The sequence below is a fragment of the Archocentrus centrarchus genome, chromosome 10 (assembly GCF_007364275.1).
Source record: "Archocentrus centrarchus isolate MPI-CPG fArcCen1 chromosome 10, fArcCen1, whole genome shotgun sequence".
NCBI lineage: Eukaryota > Metazoa > Chordata > Actinopteri > Cichliformes > Cichlidae > Archocentrus > Archocentrus centrarchus.
In genome coordinates, this window is record NC_044355.1 from 9,866,804 (window position 1) to 9,892,641 (window position 25,838).

At 39.5% G+C, this 25,838-nt stretch overlaps 1 protein-coding gene across 2 annotated transcripts in view; it reads left to right on the forward strand.

The window, feature by feature from the left end:
• Positions 1–25,838, forward strand: part of diaph2 (diaphanous-related formin 2) — a 382,484-nt gene that overhangs the window by 314,104 nt on the left and 42,542 nt on the right. The window contains exons 27-29 of one of the 2 annotated variants that reach the window (XM_030738656.1): positions 2,198–2,333; positions 17,199–17,291; positions 19,603–19,668. In XM_030738656.1, the coding sequence (XP_030594516.1) occupies positions 2,198–2,333; positions 17,199–17,291; positions 19,603–19,668 (295 nt within the window). The remainder of the gene's footprint in view (positions 1–2,197; positions 2,334–17,198; positions 17,292–19,602; positions 19,669–25,838) is intronic. The other variant, XM_030738657.1, reaches the window with a different exon arrangement.

Here is a 25,838-nt window from a genome sequence, read left to right on the forward strand (position 1 = left end):
TTCAGAGGCAACTTTTAAGCTAAATTTATTTTGTTGGAGTGCATTTTTTTTTTTTTTAGTTTGTGAACAAAAACCTACCTAGCTGAACTGAAATAAATAAATCCTCCTCCAGCTGGATGAAGGTGTCCCTCTCAGTATATTATAAAGTTATACATTGTTTAGCTCAAATTTAATGTAATGTTTTCAGTTGTTTTAATAAATAATAAAGCTCTTGTGCCACTAATTATAGTCATGAGCATCACCTACTGTACAGACAAATACCATGGCCAAAAATAACTGCTTTCCATGGTTACTTAAAATTATGTTACTTCTACTTTGATCTTGAGTAGACGAGAGTGCTTAGAAGACCAAACGCAATGCATGTACTTTTATAACCGAGTCTTCAGAATTCATAAACAATTTTTAAGACGATTTAAGAGGAACCAGATCTCTTGCCTTATGTGTCAATGAGTTTTAAATCAGGTTCTCTGCATGAGGTGTGTTTTTGTTAAACATGCAGGTTGTTTTCTCTTCTGTGTCTACGGGATACAGAGCTGCCAAGAAAATGAGACCTGATACAGTCAGTTGTTGCCAGTGGCAAAATTGGGATGGCCAAAGAGAATGGTAAAGTGAAAAATATGAGGATAGTGAACACATATTTGGTGCTATGGTAATTAGTCGTGCTGTTTGATTAGAGTAGCATAATTATATTCATATGCATAATCGTGTTTACAGTCAGAATTAGTTGTTTGTTTAAAATAAGTTTTGCCGACAGGATTTTATATGTAATCTGCATAATATATCTTCCAATAATTTATGCTGTAAATGTTGAGCCTTGCAGTGACAATGCTTCCAAAATGAAAGGGATCCTGTCTCCTGTCAGCAAATGATGACAAAAGTTTTGAACTGTCCAATATTTTAACAAAAATTTAAGTAATTTATTACTGAATACACAGCACAGCTTTAATCCCCAAATAGAAGCACAGTGAAAGGAGTCAGTAGTTTATATTTGTATCTGTATCATTTACACAGCTTGGATGTGATGATAAAATATAGGTTGAAATGTGAGTGCTCACAAATTTTTTTCAGCCTCAGACATAAAATTTGACATGTTACATTTTCAAAATGCACTTAACACTAATGCTCTTTCCTATTTTTTTCACTTAATTTTTTTTTTATTCTATCTTGATTTCATTATTACCACACCCCCTTCACCTCTTTTTCTCCATCTCTCTCTTTTGCTCTCTCTCATTGCCCTTGTCATCTGACAAGGAGACAGTGACAATGAGGGCTTGTGTCCTTGGACATGGAGAAAAGCTCTGCTATTGACTGGCACGATGAGCTGCTTTTTCCTTGTTCCTTCCCCACAATCCCCATAATCCCTCTGTCTTAGCTGCCAACACGACACACACATCAGGACCACAGGGGCATTAGATGGGGGGCCTACTGTCGCCACTTATTATATCAGTGCACAGACAGGACCATGCCTTCACTTACTGATGCACACACAATGCATACATGAGGGGAACACCAGAATAAGCAGGAGCACAAAGATGCCCACGGTTTTCACTATAGACACACACACTCATAAGCGTATGTGCATACAGCATGACCTCTCCCACATGTACTAACCTACAACGCGTCCTGTTCATGGCTGGGCCACAGTCCTGGAATGTGATAACTTTTTTTTTTTTTTCCAAAGGTCACTTGGTTGCATCTTATTCTCTGTTGGCACAAGAACAAACTGACACATTTGTAAAGGCTGAATGCGTACTGTTGATTATCTCTCTTTCTCTGACTCCTGACATTTCAGCTGGCCATGAAGAAAGAGGAAGATGATATCTTTTTTCCTCCTCAGAGACCATCAAACTGCTGCCACACTTATTCATGTTGGGGCATATCCATTTGACCACATTGATGTATTTTTCATAACAAATAAGCTCTTTGTGATAATGAAAACTATGTGAATCTAGCAGCTGAAAACATTTACAGACAAATGACCTTGTATTTTAAAAAGCTCATACAAAAAGCATGATGTATTGTTTTTTTTTTTCCAGCAGCTTATCTGTAACTATCAAACCTTCCTCTGAATAGGATTTCCTAATGACATGCTGCTTTCTGAACACTATACAGTAGTGATGCTAAAAAAGTGGTGGTGGCAACATCCAAATTCTGATTTTATCTGTGCGTTTGTGTGTCTGTGCGTGTGCCTCATCAGGATGCGTTGAAGGAGAACCACAAGAAGAAGGAGATGGAGGAGAAGATCAAGAGAGCCAAGCTGGCGAAGGAGAAAGCAGAGCGGGAGAAGCAGGAACGCCAGCAGAAGAAGAAGCAGCTGATTGACATGAACAAAGGTATGCCACTTCTCCCCATGCAGCCACCGAGGCAGAGATGGGGGAGCTTGGAGGACAAGAACAGGAGGCTGGAAAGGGGATTTCATGGAATTTTGCTACACACACATTTGAACTGAAGGAAGACGATAGTGTGTAGGAGAAGTACAACTTATCTTTTTTAGCTATGAAGGGATTCTATTTACTTTGATACCTGACACAATGCTTCCAAACAATAGAGAGGTTATGTGTATGTATTGTGTATAGTTTTTTTCATGTACATAGACTAAAAATTATACATATTTTAGATAGTACATTCCACTGCTGCAGTTCAGCTTTGTCACCAGCTTTGCTTTAGATATGTCCCTGCCACTTCTTTAGATATGAAAGAACTGGCAGGGACATAGTCATAGGCATGTAAAGACTGACAGTTATGTACTACATATAGAAAAGGCTAAAGATTGTTCTGTGGATGGCACATTCAATATGATTGTGGTGGTTTTATTAGCCCATTGGTCCATTTATCCATTGGTCTCGTGCAAGCAATAGCCTGTTTTCAAGCAGCATGTTATATTTAATGTTGCGAATAGCTAGAATTAGTCCATGTCCTCGAGCAATGCCAGTAAGCCATGTATTGATCAATGAAAGTCACAGTTGTTCACACATGAAAAATAATAGTGACAGAGCTGGATGCCTGTGTCTAGTTATGCCAATGACACTGAGAAGATATCTCAAGCCTGGGGGGGCTTTGTGAGCAGTCAGTGTGGTCTTTTTTTTTTTGCACAAATTGACTGGGATTTTCACAATTTACCAACTTCTAAATGTCAGCACCAGGCAAGAGCCTCTCTGTAGCTCAGCCATATTGGGAAATGTGACAAGACAGTCTTCAGTATGCCACAAACTCTCCAAGATAATTGATGCATGCTGCATTTTTTTTTTCCTGAGTAGTGACCTCTCTGAAAGCCTCACTTTTAATAATCCAACATGGCTGAGCTGAGGGAGCCTGTCTACCCCTCTCTCTTATTCCGGCTAACCAGATGGAGAAGGATAGAGAAGTAGGTATGATATTAAATATTTCTGCCAGAGCAGATTTTGATCTCAGTTTCTGAATGCCATAATATGACTTGTATGAATAAAACATAAGGATGACATGGGCAACGTTGCCTGCGGCCTTGGAGATAGTGGGGATTGTCCTCTGCACCAGCACCTAGCTCGTTGGACTGTTGCGATGACAATGACCTTGGAAATTATAAAATACACAGTTTAAAATTCAAGTTGTACCAAGCCCAGGCTGCTATTTTCTTCTGAAAAGGTTCTTATCTAGATGGATTGCAAATGTTCATAAATCCCTGAATAATTTATTTTTGTGCACTAACTTTTTTCGAGGTATGTGAAATGTAATCAGAGAAGAAAAAAAAAACAATCAAATGCAGATATTTTTAAATGGATTATGTGAATGAGAATCTGAACTCCAGCCAGAAGCAGGTTGGAGGTTACAGCAGCTTGGTGTTTGTGCTTCTGTTTTCACTCCAGTTCTCATTAAGCTGTGTGTTTGAACACACGTTGCAGGATACTTGGTGCTTTCACGTCTTCCCTTTCTCCCTCCATTTCTCTCCAGTTAACAGCTTCGGCTTAAGAGGCTCAGCTTTTTTTCTCCAATCCTGTTCTAAAAATTCTACATGTGCTACAGAATTAGTTATTCAGGAGACTTTCCACATCAATATTTCAGGCTGAGTGGCAGTCATGTTTCTAGTGATGGATTGTTTAATTCCTTTCACCATTAATTAATCATGCCCAAACATAATTTAGTATATTAAAGGTTGAAAGGCTAATTGAAATTCTGAATAAGAATTATAATAGTCCTGCCTTTATAGTATACTATATTGTTTGTATCATTTTTAAGATTTGGGGGGGGGGGGGGGGGGGGGGGGGGGGGGGGGGGGGGGGGGGGGGGGGGGGGGGGGGGGGGGGGGGGGGGGGGGGGGGGGGGGGGGGGGGGGGGGGGGGGGGGGGGGGGGGGGGGGGGGGGGGGGGGGGGGGGGGGGGGGGGGGGGGGGGGGGGGGGGTGGGCAGTGAGATCAAATATAAATACATTTATATTGGCAATCATTCACATAAGCAGATAGAGTAACATATGGCCATTGTATTATGAGAATTATGCGCAGGTCATTGTCTTATCTATTTTATGGATTTACTGATTTTCTCATTTTATTGCTTAAAACACTCTTTGATGGATCATAGTATTTTGTTTAATGCCATTTCACGAGGCTATTTTTGAGAAGGGATAGATTTGATGTCATTTCACAAATTGCAACCTAATCCTCTTCGCTTGCAAATGATTAAGAATGAAATACATATTTAATGGGAGTTTAATATTCATTTAGCTTTTGCCAGGATGGGACCAGGGTGGGGGAGGGTTGACGGACAAATGCGGTAGGGTAATAATTAAAAAAAAAAAAAAAAAAAAAAATCCCATTTCCAGTTGATAAAACTTGAGATTGTGCTCCCTCCACTTTCAGTGACATGCACACTTCGTCAACAAGCGTGAGTGATAGATGAGACAAGCGCTGAACACGTTTTTCTTTGTGAAGTATTAGAAATCCTAATGTAGGAAATTGCTTATGAAATCATTACCCCAGTCACCCCATTTGTTTAATTTCCTCTAAGTGGATTTCCATATTCTCTTGAACTGACCAGATGTTCACATTTACTAAATCACTTACTTCACTGGAAATACTGTTGAACACAGTGGAATAAAGCCGAACTAATGCTTCTGTCTAAAACAAGAGAAGATGGCTCAACTCAGCAGATATTTTTTATTGCAGCATATGAAACAATGTCACAAACAGCATGCTGAGTGTGTCGAGAGCCTGAGTATGGTAGAGCATCTGGACTTTACTTCTCTAAGGCATTTGTGAAGAGTAGCAGACCCCTCCGGCTGCCTGATCGGCTGGCATCACCGGGGTCAGTGCCCCCGTCTGGGGCAAGTGTCTGAACCCACATGTCAACTGTATACCCCAGTCAAATTCACTAAGCTTTGAACAGAGCCGGGAAGCACACATGCTTCTTTGAGCTCAATGCAGCTTGGCAGAAGGCACATAAAAGTAAATAAACAAGCAACCAGAAAAAAAAAAAAGTAACAAGTCAAACATTTATTTAGTCCATATATTTCTGCTAAGAGAGAGAAAGAAGTCCTGAGAAATTAGTTTACATTTTTGTCCATTTTTCAAGTTCCCTTCACCACATGAACATCTAAAAATACACTTTGTCAACCTGAAGAATATAAAGCTTAGAAGCATATTGGTTATAACCTTCAAATTTCACATTACATTTTATGAGTGTACCAACTGTCTGCTGTCTCAGTTGGAAACACACATGAAATGCTATCCAACTTTATTACTTCACTAATTGCAGATCTCAAAATAAAAATATTTGAATGGAAACTATATTACAGTAAAATCAATTCTTATAATTGTACTAGAGGTATTACGAAAACCCTAAAACCAAATGCAGAGGCTGCACAGATGCTGTTTTATGATTAAGTTTTACTTGCAAAGTGATCATTTTTTTACAGACTGAATTAGAGCCCCCACCCCACCCAGCCTCCATCCTTTGCAACAGCTTGCAGACACACTCACAGAATGTAGATCCATACACTGGATTGCTCACTGGGAATTTTATAGCAGATAAATATGTTTGGCAAAGTTTTTGTGTTCGTGATAATATAGCTATTGAACACATACTTTAATTGTTTCAGTATTGTCGTCTTTGTTCGCAAAACTTCTGTAGGTTGAGTATACCACATATTACTACGTTTAAAAATCGTGGAGCTCATCAATTAGGTAACACACTGGTGTATATTTAACATCAAAGTCACAGATATTAAGCACTTTTCCAATAATGTGAAAAGTTTGTTGTTCATTTTAATGTATTGTAATTTACAATTATTATGTCGCCTCATTGGTCTTCAAACCTCTTCTCTAGAGCTGTTGATAGTTTTTTGCATTTTTCCCCTCAGCAAGGCCAGCAAGAATGAGATGTCTCTAAAATTCCTGAAGAGAGCAGCTGCATGTGACAATTATGGCCCTGCAAGCTTCTATTTATGCATCCTCCTTATCCGTTCACATTTTGAGGACGCAATGTATATTAAAATAAAGAAGGTTAGTTAGGTTGGGCCTAGACACTCTATGCAGTGTTTGCCATTCTTGTATCCAATTCAGATTATTCAGATGCCTCAGCTCCATTCGAAATGCTATTACAGATTACATTTGAATGTGCAATTAAGATAAAGCACATGTGGTTTTTGCATAATGCACATGTAAGAACTAAATCCAAACACATTAAGATTTGATAGAATTTATGAATATATCCTGTTCATGCTTCTTAAACATGTTTTTAGTTATAGTGCTTGTTGTCAAAGCAAAGTTGTCTGCAAGTTTTATTTATTTTATTTTGTTGTTTTTTTTTACTTTTGTTTGCCAAGGAACTAATTTTTCTCAAATTCAAGTGTCGATTAGTGTGGCATGCTAAATTAAAATGACATATTTCTGTGCAGCTGGCTGACTGGTTGTGACCGGCAGAGGCCTGTCAGAAATGACAGTGGTGGAGATGTAGATTGATGGTTTTGTGTGACAGTGACAGCTGCTGGTAGGCCAGTGCATACTTGCGTCGCAAGCCATGCCAGCCAGGTGATCATAGACATGGACTGACAAGTGGCAGTGGGCTGGACAGGTTGTGCTGTCTAGGTGTGCATGTGGTTCCACAGCACAGCAGACATGGCAAACAATATTACCAGGGGAGATAGCTTATAGAGACATGGAGGTCAAAAGCCTAAGCAGATAAAAAAAAACATGCTTCTGAGACATATTTTCTCTTTTCTTCACCTTAGCTTGGAAAATGAAGCCAGTTTTAGAGCACTAAAGCTGACCTTCTTGTTGATATATAATATGATGAACAAGGATAGACCTTTCAGAATTTTACAGGATATATAAAACCACCTGTCTTAGTTTACTGCCTGTTTTCCCCCAAAATGCATTATCTTCGACATACCAATGAGGCCTTCCTTGGTCTGGTTATATATTGTATTTCTGATGACTTATAAAAATGAAGTCTCTTGGTACATCTGCATATGGATGTAACTGCAGTGTAATGCCAAACTTTGAACAAATTGCTTTTTCTTTGTCCTTGCATTAAGCTGCCGTCAATTTGGAGTGCAAGAAGTACAAGGCATTCTCTGAAACTTCTGCATATGGACCAGTGAATTCCATCATTACCTTGAAAGACGGGAACAAGGGCACCGGGATTATCTGCTGTCATACACCTATTCTAATAAATAACGGCATATTAGATCGTCCTGTATCTCTGGGCAGAATCGGGATCTGCTTCAAGGCAATGACAGCACAGAGATTATAGAGGGCTGCATCTCATGGACCAAACAGAATAAAGTGAAATATGTGGGAAAAAAAAGACTTATTTATAAATAAGTGACATGCAAGGATTAAATACAGTTTATTGAAAAATGCCATTTTGTAAATGAAAGTAATACAATAAAATAGTCATCCACTAGACTCCCAGATTTTGATATTTCTAGTACATCTCCAAAAATAAACGTCACCGTAATGAAATGACCCTAGCTTTATAGGGAAGCTTTCAGTATTTCATGATAAATACCCTAGTCATCAGCAATTAAAGGCAACCAGGGAATAGTTCCTCCCATATTTTTATCTGTCTGCATTTGTCTGCATCACATTTTCAAGGTGAACTGGTATATTTCTTTCCGGACACTCTTTAGCATTAGGAGATGTACCCCCCCCCCCCCCCCCCCCCCCCCCCCCAAAAAAAAGAAATAGGTTGCACCATATAATTAATTATGTAATTTCTCTAATAGTTCTAATCACTAATCTCTGTCATTTCTGCTTTGTGTTTTTCCTTCTGTGTCTCTCGTATATACACATGGAACATCCCTTCTCGCAATCTTCTCCCACCCATTGCTTTCAGAAATCTTCGTCTTCTACTTGGTGAAATCAACTCCGGCACAGTTGAATCTCATTAATTTGTGGGTGGTTCAAGTGTCTGATCATTTCCCCTCCCAGATCTGGACCTCACCAGTCACTTTACAGTCAATCAAACCTAATTACCCTCACTTACAAAGACCGTCAAATCCATTTAGCTTCCCCAGGCAGCACCGCCTTTCACTGATGTGAACAGCCCATGTGGGGTTTGGTTCAGATGTTATCTTGATCTGGATTCCAAAACGGCATCCACTATCCAAATATGCCACTCATCAAAAAATGAAGCCTCTACTCTCTGCAGGATGGATGAAATCCAGAATCTTTAGAGCAGCTGAGTATTCTTCCACAGGTTTTTTTAAACACTTGCATATTTATGTTGCATTCGGATAAGATTGCATGCATTATACTTTCGCATCAGAGCCATGTCATGTTGATGCAGCACCAATATACAAGACCCAGACTTTTCTTGTCCATGTTCCTGAATAGCACAGTCACAGGCATTGTTCACTTATTTATGTTTTAGAGGTTTGAGGTTTAACCAAACTGCAATAGACCTGCTCCATCACTGCAGCAGATAGCATTGCACAATAAAACACCATTCCCTTTTCAAGGATCCAGCCTTGGGACACTAGAATGTTAAGCTGAAATCTTCACAAAGATTTTTTTCACTAGGACTTTTTTACAAAAGTAAAGTATGCCAACAGAATGTTTGTAAAGATAATGACCTAAGAGTTATACACACTGTGTCTTTTCACAGTAGCTAAACAGCAGTTTTCACTACTGCTGTGATAGCTCAGCAGTGGAAAGCTGATGACAGTGGCACAAGAAAAATGTTGCATGAGGTAAAACAGAAACAATACTGAAAACAAACTTGTCCCTAACAAGACCATAGAGTTTGATCATTTAACAGTGAGACCTTCGTTTAAAGAAGATGCTGTTCAAGTACGTATAGACCTGGTTGTATATGCCTTGCTGGGAGGTCACTTCAGAAAATTCATATGGGTCAAGCACTACCATGTACACTATATTGCGAAAGTATTCACTCACCCATTCAAATCATTGCACTCAGGTGTTCTAGTCACTTCCATGGCCACAAGTGTATAAAACCAAGCACCTAGGCTTGCAGACTGCTTCTACAGACAGTTGTAAAAGAATGAATTGCTCTCAGGCGCGCAGTGAATTCCAGCCTGGTACCATGATAGGATGCCACCTGTGCAACAACTCCCGTCGTGAAATTTCCTCGCTACTAAATATTCAACAGTCAACTGTTAGTTGTATTATAACAAACTGGGAACAACAGCAACCTAGCCACTAAGTGGTAGGCCATATAAAATGACAGAGTGGGGTCAGTGGATGCTGAGGCACATAGTGCGCAGAGGTTGCCAAATTTCTACAGAGTCAATTGCTACAGACCTCCAAACGTAATGTGGCCTTAAGATGAGCTCAAGTAAAGTGCATAGAGAGCTTCATGGAATAGGTTTCTATGACTGAGCAGCTGCATCCAAGCCTTACATCACCAAGAAAAATATATGGAATGTGTCTGACTGCATCATGCCAAGTTTAAAGTGTGGTGGAGGGGGATTATGTGTTGGTTGTTTTTCAAGCGTTGTGCTCGACTCCTTAGTTCCAGTGAAAGGATAACTTTGGATAATTTCATGCTCCCAACTTTGTGGGAACAGATTGAGCATGGTCCCTCCCTGTTCCAAGATGTCTGCGCAAAGAACTTGAATGGCCTGCACAGAGTCCTGACCTCAATCTGATAGAACACCTTTGGGACGAATTAGAGTGGAGACTGTGAGCCAGGCCTTCTCGTCCAACATCAGCGTCTGACCTCACAAATGTGCTTCTGGAAGAATGATCAAAAATTCCCATAAACACACAAGCCTTCCCAGAAGAGTTGAAGCTGTTATAGATGCAAAGGTTTGGCGGACATCATATTAAACTCTATGAATTAAGAGTGGGACGTCACTTAAATTCATATGTGATTGAAAGCAGACAAGCAAATACTTTTGGCAATATAATGTAGCTAAATTAAGTAGAACCTCATTAATGGAAAAAGGGCAATAGTGATCTTCTCTGATGTGAGGACAGGCCCTGCTGGCACCCTGACATGATGACCCCATGTGGCTCATCTAAACTGTGTCATCTTAACATCTGTCAGTGCTGGGTTGAAGCTCTTGCTTGTATGTTGGTATTACTGGGCAAACTAGCCAAAAGCAATGGATAGATGGTGATAGCAGTATGCTAACTTGGGGGGCCCACAGGCAGTAGAAGCAAATGATAGTGGAGGAAACAGAGTGTGGTGATGACTATGTTGAGAGCATTTCTCTTCCCCCCTTTCCATTTCCCAGTGTCCCCTCCCTACTGTTTCTCACTTGGGGCCTAGCAGCATCCATCCAGATGGAGGGTTTATTTTTGTTTTTGTTTGTTTACTTATTCATGCATCCAGCTATTCGGGGCATCGCTGGGGCTTTCGTTCCACCACAGAATGCAAATCGCCACGGCGGCTAATCCACTTTCATCTCTCCCTTGTCGACATCCAACTTCTTTCCACGTTTCCTCCAGTCTCTCATAGTCAGGACAGTCTTTCTTTCAGTGTGTGAGATCAAGCCTGCAGTGACCAGGCCAGCCTAGCACCAATACTTGTCTCTACTTCATGCATGTCAGCACAATGCACCATTCACCTTCCACCCACTTTTTGTAACTACAAGACATTTTTTCTCTATCCGAATGTCTTCCTTACTTATTTTCCCCTGGCCCTGGCGCCAAACAAGGCCTCAGAGCACACGTTAAGTAGTAGCTAGACTGCCATTTCCTCTGGAATGGAGAGTTGTGGGAGCATCCCTAACTGAGTTAGTGAGGTCATGATTGGGTTTGCTCATGAAGTTGTTACTGTAAAACAGTCTAGATTAATCAGCAGGCAAATTTGTCTTTTGTATTAGCCATTTCACCCTTCAATTCCCATTTGTCCTTCTTTTTCTTTTTTTTCATTCAACTGGAAGAAGTAAGGATGCACACACTTACAGTATTAAACACTATGGCCATTCTGTAAAGTTTCTCAGATTATTGTGCCAAAGATTTTTTCATAGTGAGGCAGCTTCACTGCAGGGAACACAAAAGGAAGACATCTAACAGGTGCAAGACTCCTGTCCTTTGGGCATTTGTGCTCTCTCTACTCTCTGTGGCAGTAATGCTCTCTGTCTGCCTAAGTCTTAGGAGCTGCTGTGGCAGAAGGGCAGGTGGGTGAGTAGAAGAGGTTACTGTGCTCAAAGCTAGCTAGTTAGAGAGCAGCCAGCAGGGCAGTGAGAGGAAGGGGGTGCTGAGCAGTGCAGGTGGTTGTGTAGGTTGCTAAGCTTGAATTCAGGTGTGAAAATAACACAAAACCAGGTGCATACAAGTGAGACTAGAGAGATGAGATGAGATTAAAAGAAAGTGTGGTTGTTGCCTCTCCACCTGGCCGTAAAGCAGCAAACTAACCCCCCCTCCACTGAGGCCTTTGTTTCACGGCTAATGGTCCAGGTTAATTGCACAGGTGACTTTATGTGGAGGAACAGATGGGCTCAAATGTGTTCAAAAACAATCACAGCAAGCAAAAAAAAAAAAAAAAACTAAGAATGAGTTGTTCCTCTCCTCTTTATTCTTCCTTTCCCTTCTAATCTTGTCTACTAAAGTCATGAAGGGTGACTGTGGTGAGGTTAAACTCTCACTGTGTTCTTCTCTCACAGTGGGTTCAATTCATCAAGCACAAGGCCGGTAAGCTCTCATTAGATCTCATTACAGTGTAAATGAGCCTCAGGAATTTGCTAGTGGAAGGATAGTTGATAGTGGTGGATAATAGGCAGCTCTCCTATGCCTTATTTTGTCACACTTTGATTAGGGAGGACTATTTTATGTGAACAGAAATTCAGAGGATACTGATATTGATTAAAATAAGTCTATGAAAAATTGCTTTGTTTGTTTTAACTGACGAATTGTAAACTTGGGATGGATGGATGGATGGATGGATGGATGGATGGATGGATGGATGGATGGATCATGGATGGATGGATCATGGATGGATGGATCATGGATGGATCATGGATGTCATGATATTGTTGCTAGCACTTTCACTGATGACATACAGGATATTATAATTTGCCATTATATTAGAAATCCATACTAGAAGCCCGAAGCTTTTTAGGATTCTGAGAATTATTTGTCTCTCTTTCCCTCAATGAATCATGAAGGCAGCATGTGAGCCATCAGAAATTGATTTCTCAATTGATCCACTGTGGTTTTTCTCCACAGAAAAAAACATGCAGGGGGTGACAGATAGCAAATTGAATTTATGAACAGGCTTTGTTGACACTCCTGTGTAATTATAGCAGTGCCATGCCTTTGGTGCTTAAAAAGCACACCATTCAAACATACATGTTTCTTTTTTTCCTTTTTACTTCAAATGATTATGCCTTGTCACATGTTTGAGGTGACAGCTGTCCTTTTAAATTGCAGTAATATTTTGAGTGTTGTAGATGACTGATTTTAATTGACCAAAGTTAAAAATAGATGTTTTTTACATTATGTAAGCGTTTTATTCCTAATTGGTTTTTGACTGACAAGTGTTTATATGGAGGCTTGAGTGATGCATTGGATTTCTGAAAAACTTGCACAAAACATATCTCAGTTAACTGATTTCATCATGAGCAGCCATGAGCATAGGTCACCCAGTTAGCATTAGTCAGAGTACGCTCAGTCACGCTTCCTTTTGCTACCTTTACATTCCTTTTGCTGGTTTTGATGCTTAAACTTATATTTGCTCTTAATTATACAAATCTGCACTAAACATATGGTGGAGCCAGTACACAAATGTGAAACATGGATTTGTTTCACTTAAAATAGTAAATGGACTGGTTCTTATATAGTGCTTTTCTACTCTACAGGAGCACTCAAAGCACTTTATACAGCACATCTCATTCACCCATATATTCATACAAACCCTTTCAACATTGAAGTGTTTTCTATCTAACATTCACTCACACAATCACACACAACAACATTTTGCCCAGGGATATTTTGGTATGCACACTGGACTAGACAGGGATTGAACCACCAACCTTCCAATTAGTAGATGACCTGCTCTACCTTATGATCTACAGCCACCCACTAAATGTGGAGCCAAGTTTACATAATAATTAGGGGTGGGACTCGATTAAAAAAATTAATGGAATTAATTACAAGCTTTGTAATTAATTAATCGAAATTAATCGCATTTTATTCGCATTTCAATATTTGACATGAGAAATATTAATTTAAGTTTAGTTGATGAATGAATCAATATACATAAGCTTAAACTTCAAAATTTTGTTTATTTTCCCACCAGTCTACTACACAGACCAACGAAGGGTGGAAGTGCTCCTGTGATAAGCAAACTCCTGAAATTAAAGTTAAGCATCATAACTGGATAGTTTTATTCAACATTAATGTCTCACTTGTTATAGTTGGAAATTAACCATTCGCTCAGCTGTATTCCTTGATGTTGAAATGTGTTATGCTTGTTTTAACAGCTTATTTTGAATTAAAGACTTCAAATTAAACCACAAAAAGGAGAAAAAGTTCGTTCTCCGTTTAACCAGCTGCTTTTACACAGCTGTGCTTCACACTCACGGTTGCTAGGCGACATGAGCTACGCAGAGGTGATGGCAGCTGATATGAAGGCTAGCCGCTCACTTACGGCCTTTGCGGTCTTCGTGGGCTGCGAAAGACGTGGGCCGGGTCCTTCGCAGGATTCGGCCCCTAATTTGGACATTGTGCGTCGATATAATCTGTATGCCTGGAGCTCGTGCACTGAGAATCGTTCCACGGTGCAAAGTGCGATTAAAATGCGTTAAAATTTTTAACGCGTTAATTTCCCCGTAATTAATTAATCGAAATTAACACGTTAAAGTCCCACCCCTAATAATAATATGTAAGCAGAGATACACTTATAGTATCTCTGATGTATAGTGCTTATTCTTTCCTATTCCTCCCTTTGCTATCATCAAAATTAGAGTTCTGCTCCTGGGAATGGTGAATGGTACATTGCAGCTGCTTTCTTACTGAAGGTACTTTTTTTTCTTAGTGAAAAATAATCTTATAGGTGAAGTTATTATGCCAATCCTGCTGACATCACATTGCTCTTTCTATCCCTTCTAATTAGAAAATGTGATAGTGCTGCTTGTAAATATAAGAGCCAATCCCTAGAACTCAGTTACATTTGGCTCAGCTTCTCGGGCTGGGTACTACCTGATATCCGGGTAAAGTAAGGTATGCAGGATCAAAGGAAAATATATGGAAACAGTAGGCCACCTCTATCTGGTAGGTAGAGTTTCATAGCTTTAGTTCTAATCTTAAAGATTTAACTGTTTAAGAAAATACCTAAAAGTGCAAAAGCTGCAACCATGTTCCACACTTCCAGAAGCTTTAATAAGATCATTAAGGACCTCGGGGCTGTCAGTTAAGGTGCCCACATAGGTGTTTCATCACTGGAAGGGTTTGTCAATGTCTTGGGTCTTAGCCCATCTTAACCCATTTAGAAAGTAATTTCCTGTGAGCAGAGGGGATCTTTCCTCTTGAGAAAGATCTCTGGGCATAAAAGGTTAGCTTTTCTGTAATTCCACCCCATGCAATGTACCAGTGCTGCTAATGAGAAGCAGATGAATATTTGCCTTAGGTTTAACAGCTCAAAATAAGATGAGTGAATACTGGGAACAAGGCAGAAATATCTGCTTAAGTGAGCAATGTTACAATAAGCAATGAAGAAAGTTTGCTTTGAGGATTAGTGGAATAAGTGTAGTCAAATAATATTCAGTTTTCCCCACTAATAAATGCTTACTTTATCTTTGTAGATTTGTAGAATATATACAGCATATGTTTGTGTTAATAAGTTCAGACAGTCTGGAGACTCATTTGTGAGAAGCTCTTGGTGAGGCAAAGACCTGCTCAGGTTTAAGCTTTGGACAGCTTAGGACATAGTTAATTGAGCACTGTGAAGCAGCTGGGGAAAATGCTTCCCATTTTAGTCATTTGGTTCTTTGTGTCTGCAGTCCTCCCCCTGAACCTCGATCTTCTAGGGCTCCAAAGTCCTGGCCATTACAAATGATGAATTGTGCTACAGTTAAGCTAGAAGTAGGACAAATTGATCAAAGTGTCAGGTGCCCCCTGTGATGTTTAGGTCTCCATGAAGGCAGTGAAGAAGGAGCTGTCAAAAAGTTTCTTGTACCACAGTGGTTGTAGATAAATGTTTACCTGCCACTTTACATGCTCTACCTTCTGTCAGACTCAGTGTGTCCTTACTAGCCTACATAAGAAGAAGTAGCTAATGATCTTGGGAGTTGATATAGTTATAGAAGCTGCAAGTTGTTCAACATATTGTTCTCGGGGTCCACGAGAGATGAAACCCATGCTCCCCTTTTTTAACCAATGAGCTTGCTATCTGAGGTGTAGTGCTGCAATTTGAGATAAGCACTACTTGGTGCAGCTTTGGTTTTGTTCTGATAAAGCTGGTCTAATTAAGCTTCATTTAATCAGGATTGCTTTTAAGCACAGCACACAGTTGGAACAGATACTTTGATTTCAAAGTAGCCCTTGGGAAGAACTTGAGGAAGAAAGAGAAGGAATGAGATAGAGAGTAAAATTAGTGAGTATGACTGAAGAGATGCTTTTTTAAAATTAGCATAAGACATGCTTCTATTCTTAGTTGTACTGTCTTCTTTTACTTGCATGAATGATTGCAGGTGGTGTAGTTTATTGCTGGAGGACAATTAAAAAAATAAATCTGTACAGGTCTGACTTTAAATGGTGACAGCAAAATATGTGCCACTTCCTAAAATTATTTGTGTACCAATTTGCCTGAGTGTTGTGTACACACAAGTAACAAAAGATTGATCATCCCAGTAGTTGGAAAAGTGCTGTGTGCTGAAAGTACCAGTTGTCTCCACTTACTTTTGAATATTTTCCTTCATCTAAGCACAGTGCAGAAATAAGATGCCTTGACCCTGATGGTAAACACTAGGAAAGAGCTAGTTCACTCATACACGCAAAAGAATTGATGACCAAGTCTTCAGCTCCACAATAACTCACCCTAATGATCCTAGTTTAAAATAATGTCTGTTCTGGACCAGAAAGATAAAAATGGTGCCCCTCTGACTCATTAGTATGAGGGCGTAAAGATAGATGACCCAGATCTAGAACCTAAGCTTATTTCTGAACCCAGTTTGCATTGAGTGGTATGCTGCATGTGCACAGTATGGGCACAACTAATCATGCTCTCGGCCTTATGGCACTTTTAGTGTCTCATACCTGTCCCGTCAGCCATCCTGGCTGCCTCCACTTCTCTGATTTCATGGATCTACACAACAGCTGGAATGGTGGACAAGGGGAATGTTTTTCGAAGGCCGGTCCCTGTGTCATTGACTAAACAAGATAGAGTGCGCGGGTATTGAGCGACTCCACACTAAATCTTTGTAAAGAGCACTTAGCTCCCCTGCGTTAGCCACAGAAAGAATATCTGTCAATGACCATCACTGGATGCTTTCATCCAAAGGCTCCTCTAAACGCTAAACTAAACTCTTAAGTGTATTTCCCTCCTCCCCAGCTGTTTACTGAAATAAAGGACAGGCTCTGGTGACAGGCCTCTGTCTCAACACTCATACACTTGCAGGGATTTTTTATAGCTTATTCAAAAATAAAGCACTCTTATTGTGATATAAGGTGACCTGTAGTTAGAGGACATCCACAACACAATACCTAAAATTAGACCTATATAGTATGCTATACATGTGTGTCTGTAGTTACTATGCACTGTGATAATGCACGTGCTGTTCTGTTAACATTTGTGTTTTTGCTATGTGCTTTCTTCCAGAGGGAGATGAAACCGGTGTGATGGATTGCCTAATGGAGGCTCTGCAGTCCGGGGCTGCCTTCCGTGATCGGCGAAAACGTACACCACGCAACGGTAAGGCAGACCGCAGACTGATAAAATACTGTATTTAGGTCCTATAGTACAATTTTTGTTGTTTCTGTCATCTTCACTTGTCTGCTGAAAAATACCTGTCCCTTTTTGTTGGTAATAGCTCTCTTGCAACACTGCTGTCTGTCATATGAATTAAATGTTTCTGTGTAAATGGCACTTATTTATTGTTTGTACCTGTGTATGACTGTTTCAATGGTGCATTACACACATACACAGCATTAATACACGTAGAAACATATGTACATATAAGGAGGTGTCACAGAACAAAAAGCATGCATGCGTCCTCGTGTAGGTCATTAGAAATTTATTGCCCCTTTTCCCATTCATGAAGCACTTAACAGTATGGCTGAGGCTGATTTAGAGAAATCCTGGTGCTAATGTATTCCATTTTGCAATGATGAATAGGCCATGCCCAGAGGAGTACCACCTAGTAGGGGTGCAAGGGTCAATTGATATGGAAGTTAGAGTTCTGCAGAAGAGTCACAGGTGCTGCTGTCTTCATACTGTCGATCATATTAGAAAAAAGTGAAGAAAAAAGAAGAAAAAATCAGACCATTGGCTGGATTGGCTGAAGTCAGAGCAGAGATTGCATTATTTATATCTAAATAGTAAAATTTAGATTGTTATTTACATTTACAGACATTTACAGACAGTTTTGCACCACTCTTTGGTGCTTGGCTTTCTAATGCCTGATGACATACTGTAACTACAGTTTTTAACAGTACAATTTGTAAGATTTTTAGTTTGAAATATAAAGAAATGAACTGCAATTTTCAATAGAATATTGGATATTGTAGATTTCTAATGAAGTTAACATTCTGTCATCTCATAATACAAAAGATGCAACAAGTTCCTGTAGCATCCAGTCTCCCCTCAATCCAACATGTAAATAAATACTCTCCAGATAACATTTTTCTTTTGTATAGTTAATTCAAATCCCCTGCGGAGGTCATGAAATGAACAGTAAACACAACAACGGCTGAAATGTTTGAAAAAAATAGTTAAAGGCAGAACAAACAGGACCAGCTGGAGTTTGTTTTTAGCCTAGCACAACCTGTAGCTGCACTTCCCCTTTCTTGCACGCATAGCAACACCTTTCAGATTATCATGCAGGTTAGTTGTTGGATGACTGCTCTACTGTAACAGTGTCTGTCAGTGGTAGACATGTGCACCTGTCACTCCAATGTAAAAATACTAAGATGTAAAAATTTAAGTTATCCAAGGAAACAAAAACTGACAGGATCTTTCTGATTGTTTGTTTAAAGTTAGGTCCAAGATTAGCTTTTAAATTGGAAAACTAAATTGTAGTATACCAGTATGGCCGGCCAAGTGTGGTTATCTGTGTTTTTACCTGCATGTGAAAAGGTACCTGTTTGGTTTCTGACTTGTTCCTGTGCTCTGGCAGTTAATTTTATTTATTTATTTATGTTTGCTTTTTAAGTAGGTTTAAAAATCTGTTTGTATTTTGCAGTGCTGATATTTCACCTATGTGACCCTGTGTCTCTCTGATTGTCCATCAGGATCTATCTCTAGTCACATCAGTGAAATAATTGGTGCATGTGTTTGTCTTTATAAAAGTGTAGAAGAAAAAAAAAAGATTAAAATTAAAATCAAAAACTACTCTGTCTGAGTACAAATTTGATCAGGATCAGTTTCTTTAAAAGTGAGAGAAGGAACATTTGCCTTGTCAGAGTTATTCTAGTGTTTCAGAATTACAACTCAATCATCCATCCACTCAGTCAACTGCTTTATACATTAGAGAGGGGGCTGAAACATGTCCCAGCTGACACCGGGTGACAGGCATGGTACACCCTGGACAGGTCACCAGTCTATCACAGAGAGACTGTGGGAGGCAGCCAGAACACAGGCACAAGACACTTTTGCAGAATAGCCACGGCTGAGGTTTAAACCTACCGTAGAAAATCTTGCTATTTTTAACTATATTTTCCAAGTATAACAGACTGTATAACAGCAAACAAACACACCCCCACGTTCTTCTTGTTTCAACAGCTATAATACTGCTCATCCTATAAACAAAACCTCCTCCGTTCTTTGCTTGCAACTTTTTCATTCCATATTTCTGTGTTGGGGTTTGTTGTGCGCTGGTGTCTGTGTCTGAATATTTGGGCAGGTGTGTTAGCAAACCTAAAAGGGTTTTTTTGCCAGACTACGGGAGTGCTTCTGCCAATATCTGAAATGTGTCACTTCATTTTTCTCTGTTTCCTTTATCTTCATTCATGCCTTCTTTATCTCCTTATCTTTCTTTCTTTCCCCCCCCCCAACATTGCTACAGGTGATCAAAGCCCCACCAGTCCAGCCCCTCGGTGGCCGGGTGCTAATTATGGTAACAGAACGCTAGGTGTGTTTATTTAACTATCATTTTAACCCGGATACCACCTTCCTTCTTACTGCACTTTCCCTGGCTGCATAACTCACACATCCTTCCTGTTAGAGCACTCAAGCTGAGCTGGTCTACAACATGCAGAGTCCTGTGCTGAGTCTTTAACTGAGAAAAGATTTAAATGTTATGAGTTATAATATAAGATTTACTGTACGCAAAAACTATTGTCATGAGAGTTTTGTATTGATTATCATTTAAACCCATTGTCATTACTGAATGATTGCTGTCACCAAAAACATGTTCCAAAATGAAACTTGGAAAATTGAAACACCTAATTGAAAAACAGAATATCACTATTGGGTTTAATTTTCACTTGATCTTACATTTTGCAAAAGCATATAAAGTGAAAAAAAATACCACTGTACATATTTTATTTATCAAAGACTGCATAAGGACTGCTTGTGCAGTCTTCCTGGAGTGATTTGTTGGATAACACATTTGTTTTTCATGCATATTTACTTTACATGATACACAATACTAAACACAATATTATTAAAGTGCCAGTGCTTTTGGTTAATGACCATAAGGAGAGAAATTGACAGGCAAAATAGTATGTTCTGTATATATTAGAAGTAGTGATTAGTCCATGCCAAGACTATCAAACAAATTGATCTCAGTTGGAGTCAATACTGAAAAAAACAATAAATACAGAAAATATGTTGTCCTGCATAAAAATGTAAATGTTGCAGCATATGTCATTACTAGAAATAGATTTCTTGTGATCGTAGGATCACATTAAAACATGCAGAAGTACAGAGGAAAATTGAATTGGACATTAATGATGGTAATGCTGGGTGACAGTGTAAATCTTACGCTCTATGCCTTCAGAATCCATAGGTAATTATACAACTTGCCCTTGCATTAGCACCTTGATCCTTAATGTTAAATCGTGTAACATTAATGCAACCTAACAAAGGTCCCACTACTCAAAGGAACTTGTCTCAGCACAGTTTCTGTCTTATGGAGCAGCTACGGTTGTCATCAAATTTCTGTGCTTTTCCTAAAAGCCTGTTGTCAAAGCATGAAAGCACTTCCTGCCTTCTAGCAATGTTTAGCCAATATTCTGATGGAGAGGTCTGTGGACCTCAATGCTTTGGCTTCTCACAAGGTTTTTGTGAATTACACCTATTTTTTTCCCTGTATGTTTGGTAAATGTCAAGCTGATGCTCAGTAACGCAGTGTTTTTCTAAAGGATTCTTGCCTTTTATGCTATGCAGATTCCCTATATTTTTGTTGCTATTGCTGCATGTCCAAGTAGCTGACATTGTGCTGGTGTATGTATCCCAAGGGTGTCAGTGTGAGCTTTTTTGTGTGCTGGTTTTTTTTGTTTGTTTGTTTGTTTGTTTGTTTGTTTTTAATCACCAAACTGCTTTGCTGTAGTCTCTAAGCAGGTATTTAAAAAATTGTTTAAAATGGAAAAAAAAAAAAAAAAGATATTATTGTTCATGTAAATGTTTTTAGCTGATAGTTGGCAGTGACTGATTTTTTTTTTAAAGATGTTTAAACTGTGTGATGGGAACAGCCTAATGGTTGGACTTGAGGTATGGAAGAACCTGTTGGTCTGGCCTCAATGCACAACAACAACTGTGAATTTTGTTTTGTTTTGTTTTGTTTTAATCTAGAGTGTAAATACAGAGTGACACTGATGGGAGTATTCATCGACTCCCAGATTAGCACTGCTATGTTTAATGCTTCTAAGAACCTCTGGTTACCAAAGACTCTGTTTGTGGCATGAATTGGTTTAGTCAGACATGGTTTTTTATTTAAATTGTGAATTAACAAAATAGAAATGACCAACTTTGTCAACAGATGAATGCAGGTGTCTGTATTCCGTTTGATTTTTAGTGACTCACAGTGAATGCTTTATGAAAGTCATCCCTGGTCACTAACACCGGGTTGCTTAGACTGACCGATCGGTGTCTGGACTCCTAAAATTATATAATTCTTAGTAAATGTGATACTCTAACATCAGCTGTTGTAGTCTTTGCATGATTTTCCAAGATTGAAAGGACACTAGGAATACAATAGTGGGATAAACCTTCAGAACACCCATTTTAACTTAATGCTGTCATGAACACTGTTCCAACTTTCTTGGCTACCAACTCTGCAACTTCCCAAAGGCAAAAATGATATCTATATTTTTTCTTCAGACACCATTGCACTAAATGCAGTGTTATTGGATCACTGGAACACTGAAAAACTAAATGCTGCATATCTTTATTTAACACTTTTTTGCTTGTCCTGATTAACCTCCTGTTAACTTCATGTTCTGTGGTCATAAATTGTTTTCCTATTTTTGGGAAGTAACCAAAAATGCAGTTTTCATTATAATGGATTTTGTGTCATTACACACCCTACCCTCCCACCGAGTGCACACCACTGTGAAGCTACTAAAATGCATTGTGTACTGACAGCTCGCTGTTTATTTATATGAAGCCCTGTACTGGTTTGATAAACTGCTGCATGGAGTCTGTACTCCGAGGTGATGAGAAGGGAAAATCCTTTTGAAATACTGGCTTCATGGATTTTCTTTTTTTTTTCTAAATCAGTTGTTATACAATATGAGGGGACTTTGTCTCATCTGATGAAAGAGGACAAAGAGAAATTTTTAACCACAGTTAACAAGTCTCCTTGTCTTTGGGAGGCTACTCCTGCATGTATGGTGAAAACTGGCAATGTTTTTGTAGTACTTAAAGAACAGCAATGTATTCTTTAGGTCAGCGGAGCAGCATTATTTATGTGCTTTGGTTCTGTGTAAATGTAATTTGTGTCTGACTCAGGGTCTGACAACATTTCAGTCCCTGAATTTTTTGTTAGAAAAGGTTCTCAGAACAGTTATAGCAGACATTGTGCCAAATCTATTCAATCCTGCTTGTCATGTCTGTTGTAATCTCATGCTTTAAAGCTTGATTAACCTCCTGTCATCCTTAAGCGAGCAGTGTGTGTGAGAGAGACTCCGTTAGTCATACAAGAATCTTCACTTGCGTTGAAAGGAGTTCATTTAAACCCAGCATGCTGTTCTTTGTCGTCCTTTAGGCTAAACCATACTTCAGCAGACTACCTCAAGTGTCAGGCTGAGCACAATTCTTGCCGCCGTCAGTCTTAATTACACCCAATTCCAGAAGCATTTCCTATTTCCTTGTCTCCACTTTGTGTAAGATGGAAAATCTAACCCGCGAGGCCATACTCGTGTTATGCAATTACACCAGCCATTCCTAATTCAACACAAAGAAAGTAGATGGATTGATGGAGACCAGGGAAACCATGTTTCTGTTGTGGGTTCAGTCTCATTTCAGGAAGTTAATTTGTAAAGGTCGTTTTTCCTTTTTGGGGGTATATTGTACGTTTGGGTTTTCTTTTGCTGTTGTTTTTTTTTTTTTTTTTTTTTTTCTGTAGATAGTGTAATTTAAAATCAAGTTTTACTAAAAAGATATGAGTTGCCGTACACCTTTTTCTTTATCTCCTATTCCCTTTCTTCTGAGACAGTTACCTGGGAATCTGGCAGGAGATTGGTGGGTAGAGAGCAGGAGCCTCTCATACATCCTGGCTCATCGATTTTCGGTCAGGGATGAAAGCCACAGACTCAGTAGGTCTTTCATACTGGGGGGCATCCCAAAAGACACATCAATCAGATTTCAAAGAGATCCAAGCCCATCTTATTTATTTACTGCCTTTTCAATGTCATTACAATCCCAAACCAGGGCCTCTCTCCCTTCCTCTGTCTACCCGAGTCTCCTGCTTCACCTTCACAGGTCAGTCCATCAAAAGTTCCCTCCTCTGTTCTATATAGTAAGTCTCTTTAAGGACTTATTTGACAGTGAACAGAGAATGATCATCTTATATCCATTAAGAAACAGAGATGCAATGATATAATGCTTGTCATGGTTACAGAATTTCAGCCTAACGGTCTAATTCCTTGAAGCCCTGCAGTTAATTCAGCTGGTCATGTCAGAGAGGGAGCTCCTTGTATGTTTAATGAAGATTAAATTACCTATTTTCTCTCATGAAACTTTTATGGAAGAAAGGCGATGAATGCAAAAAAGGCAAATGAAAAGCCCAAAGGAAAGCGTATTCAAGGTGTTGCTGGTAAAGAATATCCCTGTGTTCATTTATTTCCAATCACCTTTCACATTTTTTAATGCATATTACGCCTATGTTTGTTATCCATATTACCCTGATGCAGACAACCACAGTATGTTCAGCTTGGCAGCTGTTTTCTCATTTTTCACCCTGATCTGGGAGAAAATCAGCCATTTGTTTCTTGAGTTACATCACAGGAAGTGATAGTGATCGTAATTCCCTTAGCAATTAATTTGCTCACACATATGTTGTACTCATCGTTTTATCTCTGTGTTGTCTCTCAACCTCTCTGGCAGTTGTTCTCCTTTGCTGTTTCACACACACACATTCAAGTATGTGTGACATATCTGATAGGGACTATTGCTGTAGGGTGCCTCTGACTTGAGGGCTAAAGCTCTTTGCCTCCACAAGCTCCCGGCCTCCACTTTAGGGTGTTGATAGATGTTATTTATTAGGGCAGCCCTAGAGGTGATCCTAAAGGAAGTGGAGCTAACATGGTTTGAGGTGAAGAGGCCCAGAAGGTGTTGGCGCCTCATACTCCAGCGTGGATGGTTTAGTAGATGTGAGATATCAATAGAGCAGATGAGAGAAGAGTTCTGTAGAGATGTACCGCTTGAAATCTATCACCTGTTTCTCATAGATAAGGATATTTATCAGCAGCCAAACAGAAAAGGCAGATGGAAAGGAACTGACATGTGGACAGACATTCCTGTCCTAGAGCCTGGACAAAGCGATTGTCCCTCCTTTTGACCCACAGGGCATTTCTGTAGACCTGATAATTTTTCATCTTCAACAGAAAACCCATCATGGAAATATAGATGAAGATTTTATGTACCATTTGAGTACCCTTGGCACATAACTGATTTGTTGCTTGACTCTGCCAAGAGAGGATGTAAAGTAAGTGAAGTGTGACATAGTGCATTTGAGCAGATAAATCAAATCTTAATAATGGCCTTCTCTTTGGACACCAGGGGTCTCTCGCCCCTGCCTCTGTTCTTAAGTTCCCTCTAACCCCTTTGCTGTTTGAATCACACGAAAGCTATCTACTTGACTACAAGGTATCAACAGGGGGTTGTCCGACTGCCCTTTTGATGCCATTATCCCCTTTTACAGCTCCCTGTTTGAGAAGACGTCCCTTTGGAACCTCACTTCCATCCCCTACGGTCTCTCCTCTTTTTCCCTTAGTTTCCTTTTGAAATAAAGTCACTGATCAGGTAGCCTGAGAGTTCTTAACACTTGTGTCCAGTATTGTCTTACTTAATTATAGAAGGGTATTTTTGAAGAGCTTAGCCCTCTTGCCTAGTGGATCATCAATGAACAACTGCAGAGGCAAAATGTGTACTAATTTATCATATTCAATAACATCCTAGAGCATTTGCAGTGGGATGTGTGATTTCCTTGCTCACTCTCCAAATAATATTGGCTTTCAAGTATGTGGGCAGTTATGAAAGGTCACCCTAAGTGTAAATTGTCAATACTGGATCAATTTTGGAGGGCAAATGGGCTTTGGAGGCCCCGTAATGGAAAGTTTTATCTTATTTTTACCCAAGGCACATTCACACAATAAGATTGATGTCATTCATTGTTTGATGTATTCCTAATAGACCTATAAAGTTGCACAGCTTAAAGCCAAAGGAATGCCAGTGAAAGCCAAATATAGGGGTGGCAATTGGACCATCCCACTAGCTGAAAAATTGCTCTCATATAATTCCAATGGAATCTCGTCCAACCTTATGCTCAGTGCTGAAGGATGGGAAACTTGTGTCGGATAAATTAAACCTTATTTATCGTTCATTAGGCATGCAGTGGGGCCAACTGATGATCAGCTAGAGAAATAATGTGCAGCGGAAAAAGATCTTATATGATTATGGCTTCCCTTGACAATAAGACACGGTGCCAGAATCAAATGCTTCCTCCTTGCCTGTCATTTTTTTTTAAGTCTTTAATATGATGTGGCTATTATTAAAGTATAAGATCTAATGTCCAGATGGATGTTTGCATTTGATCTGTCAGCCACTATCTACAATCTGTCAGCCAGAATGAGGTGC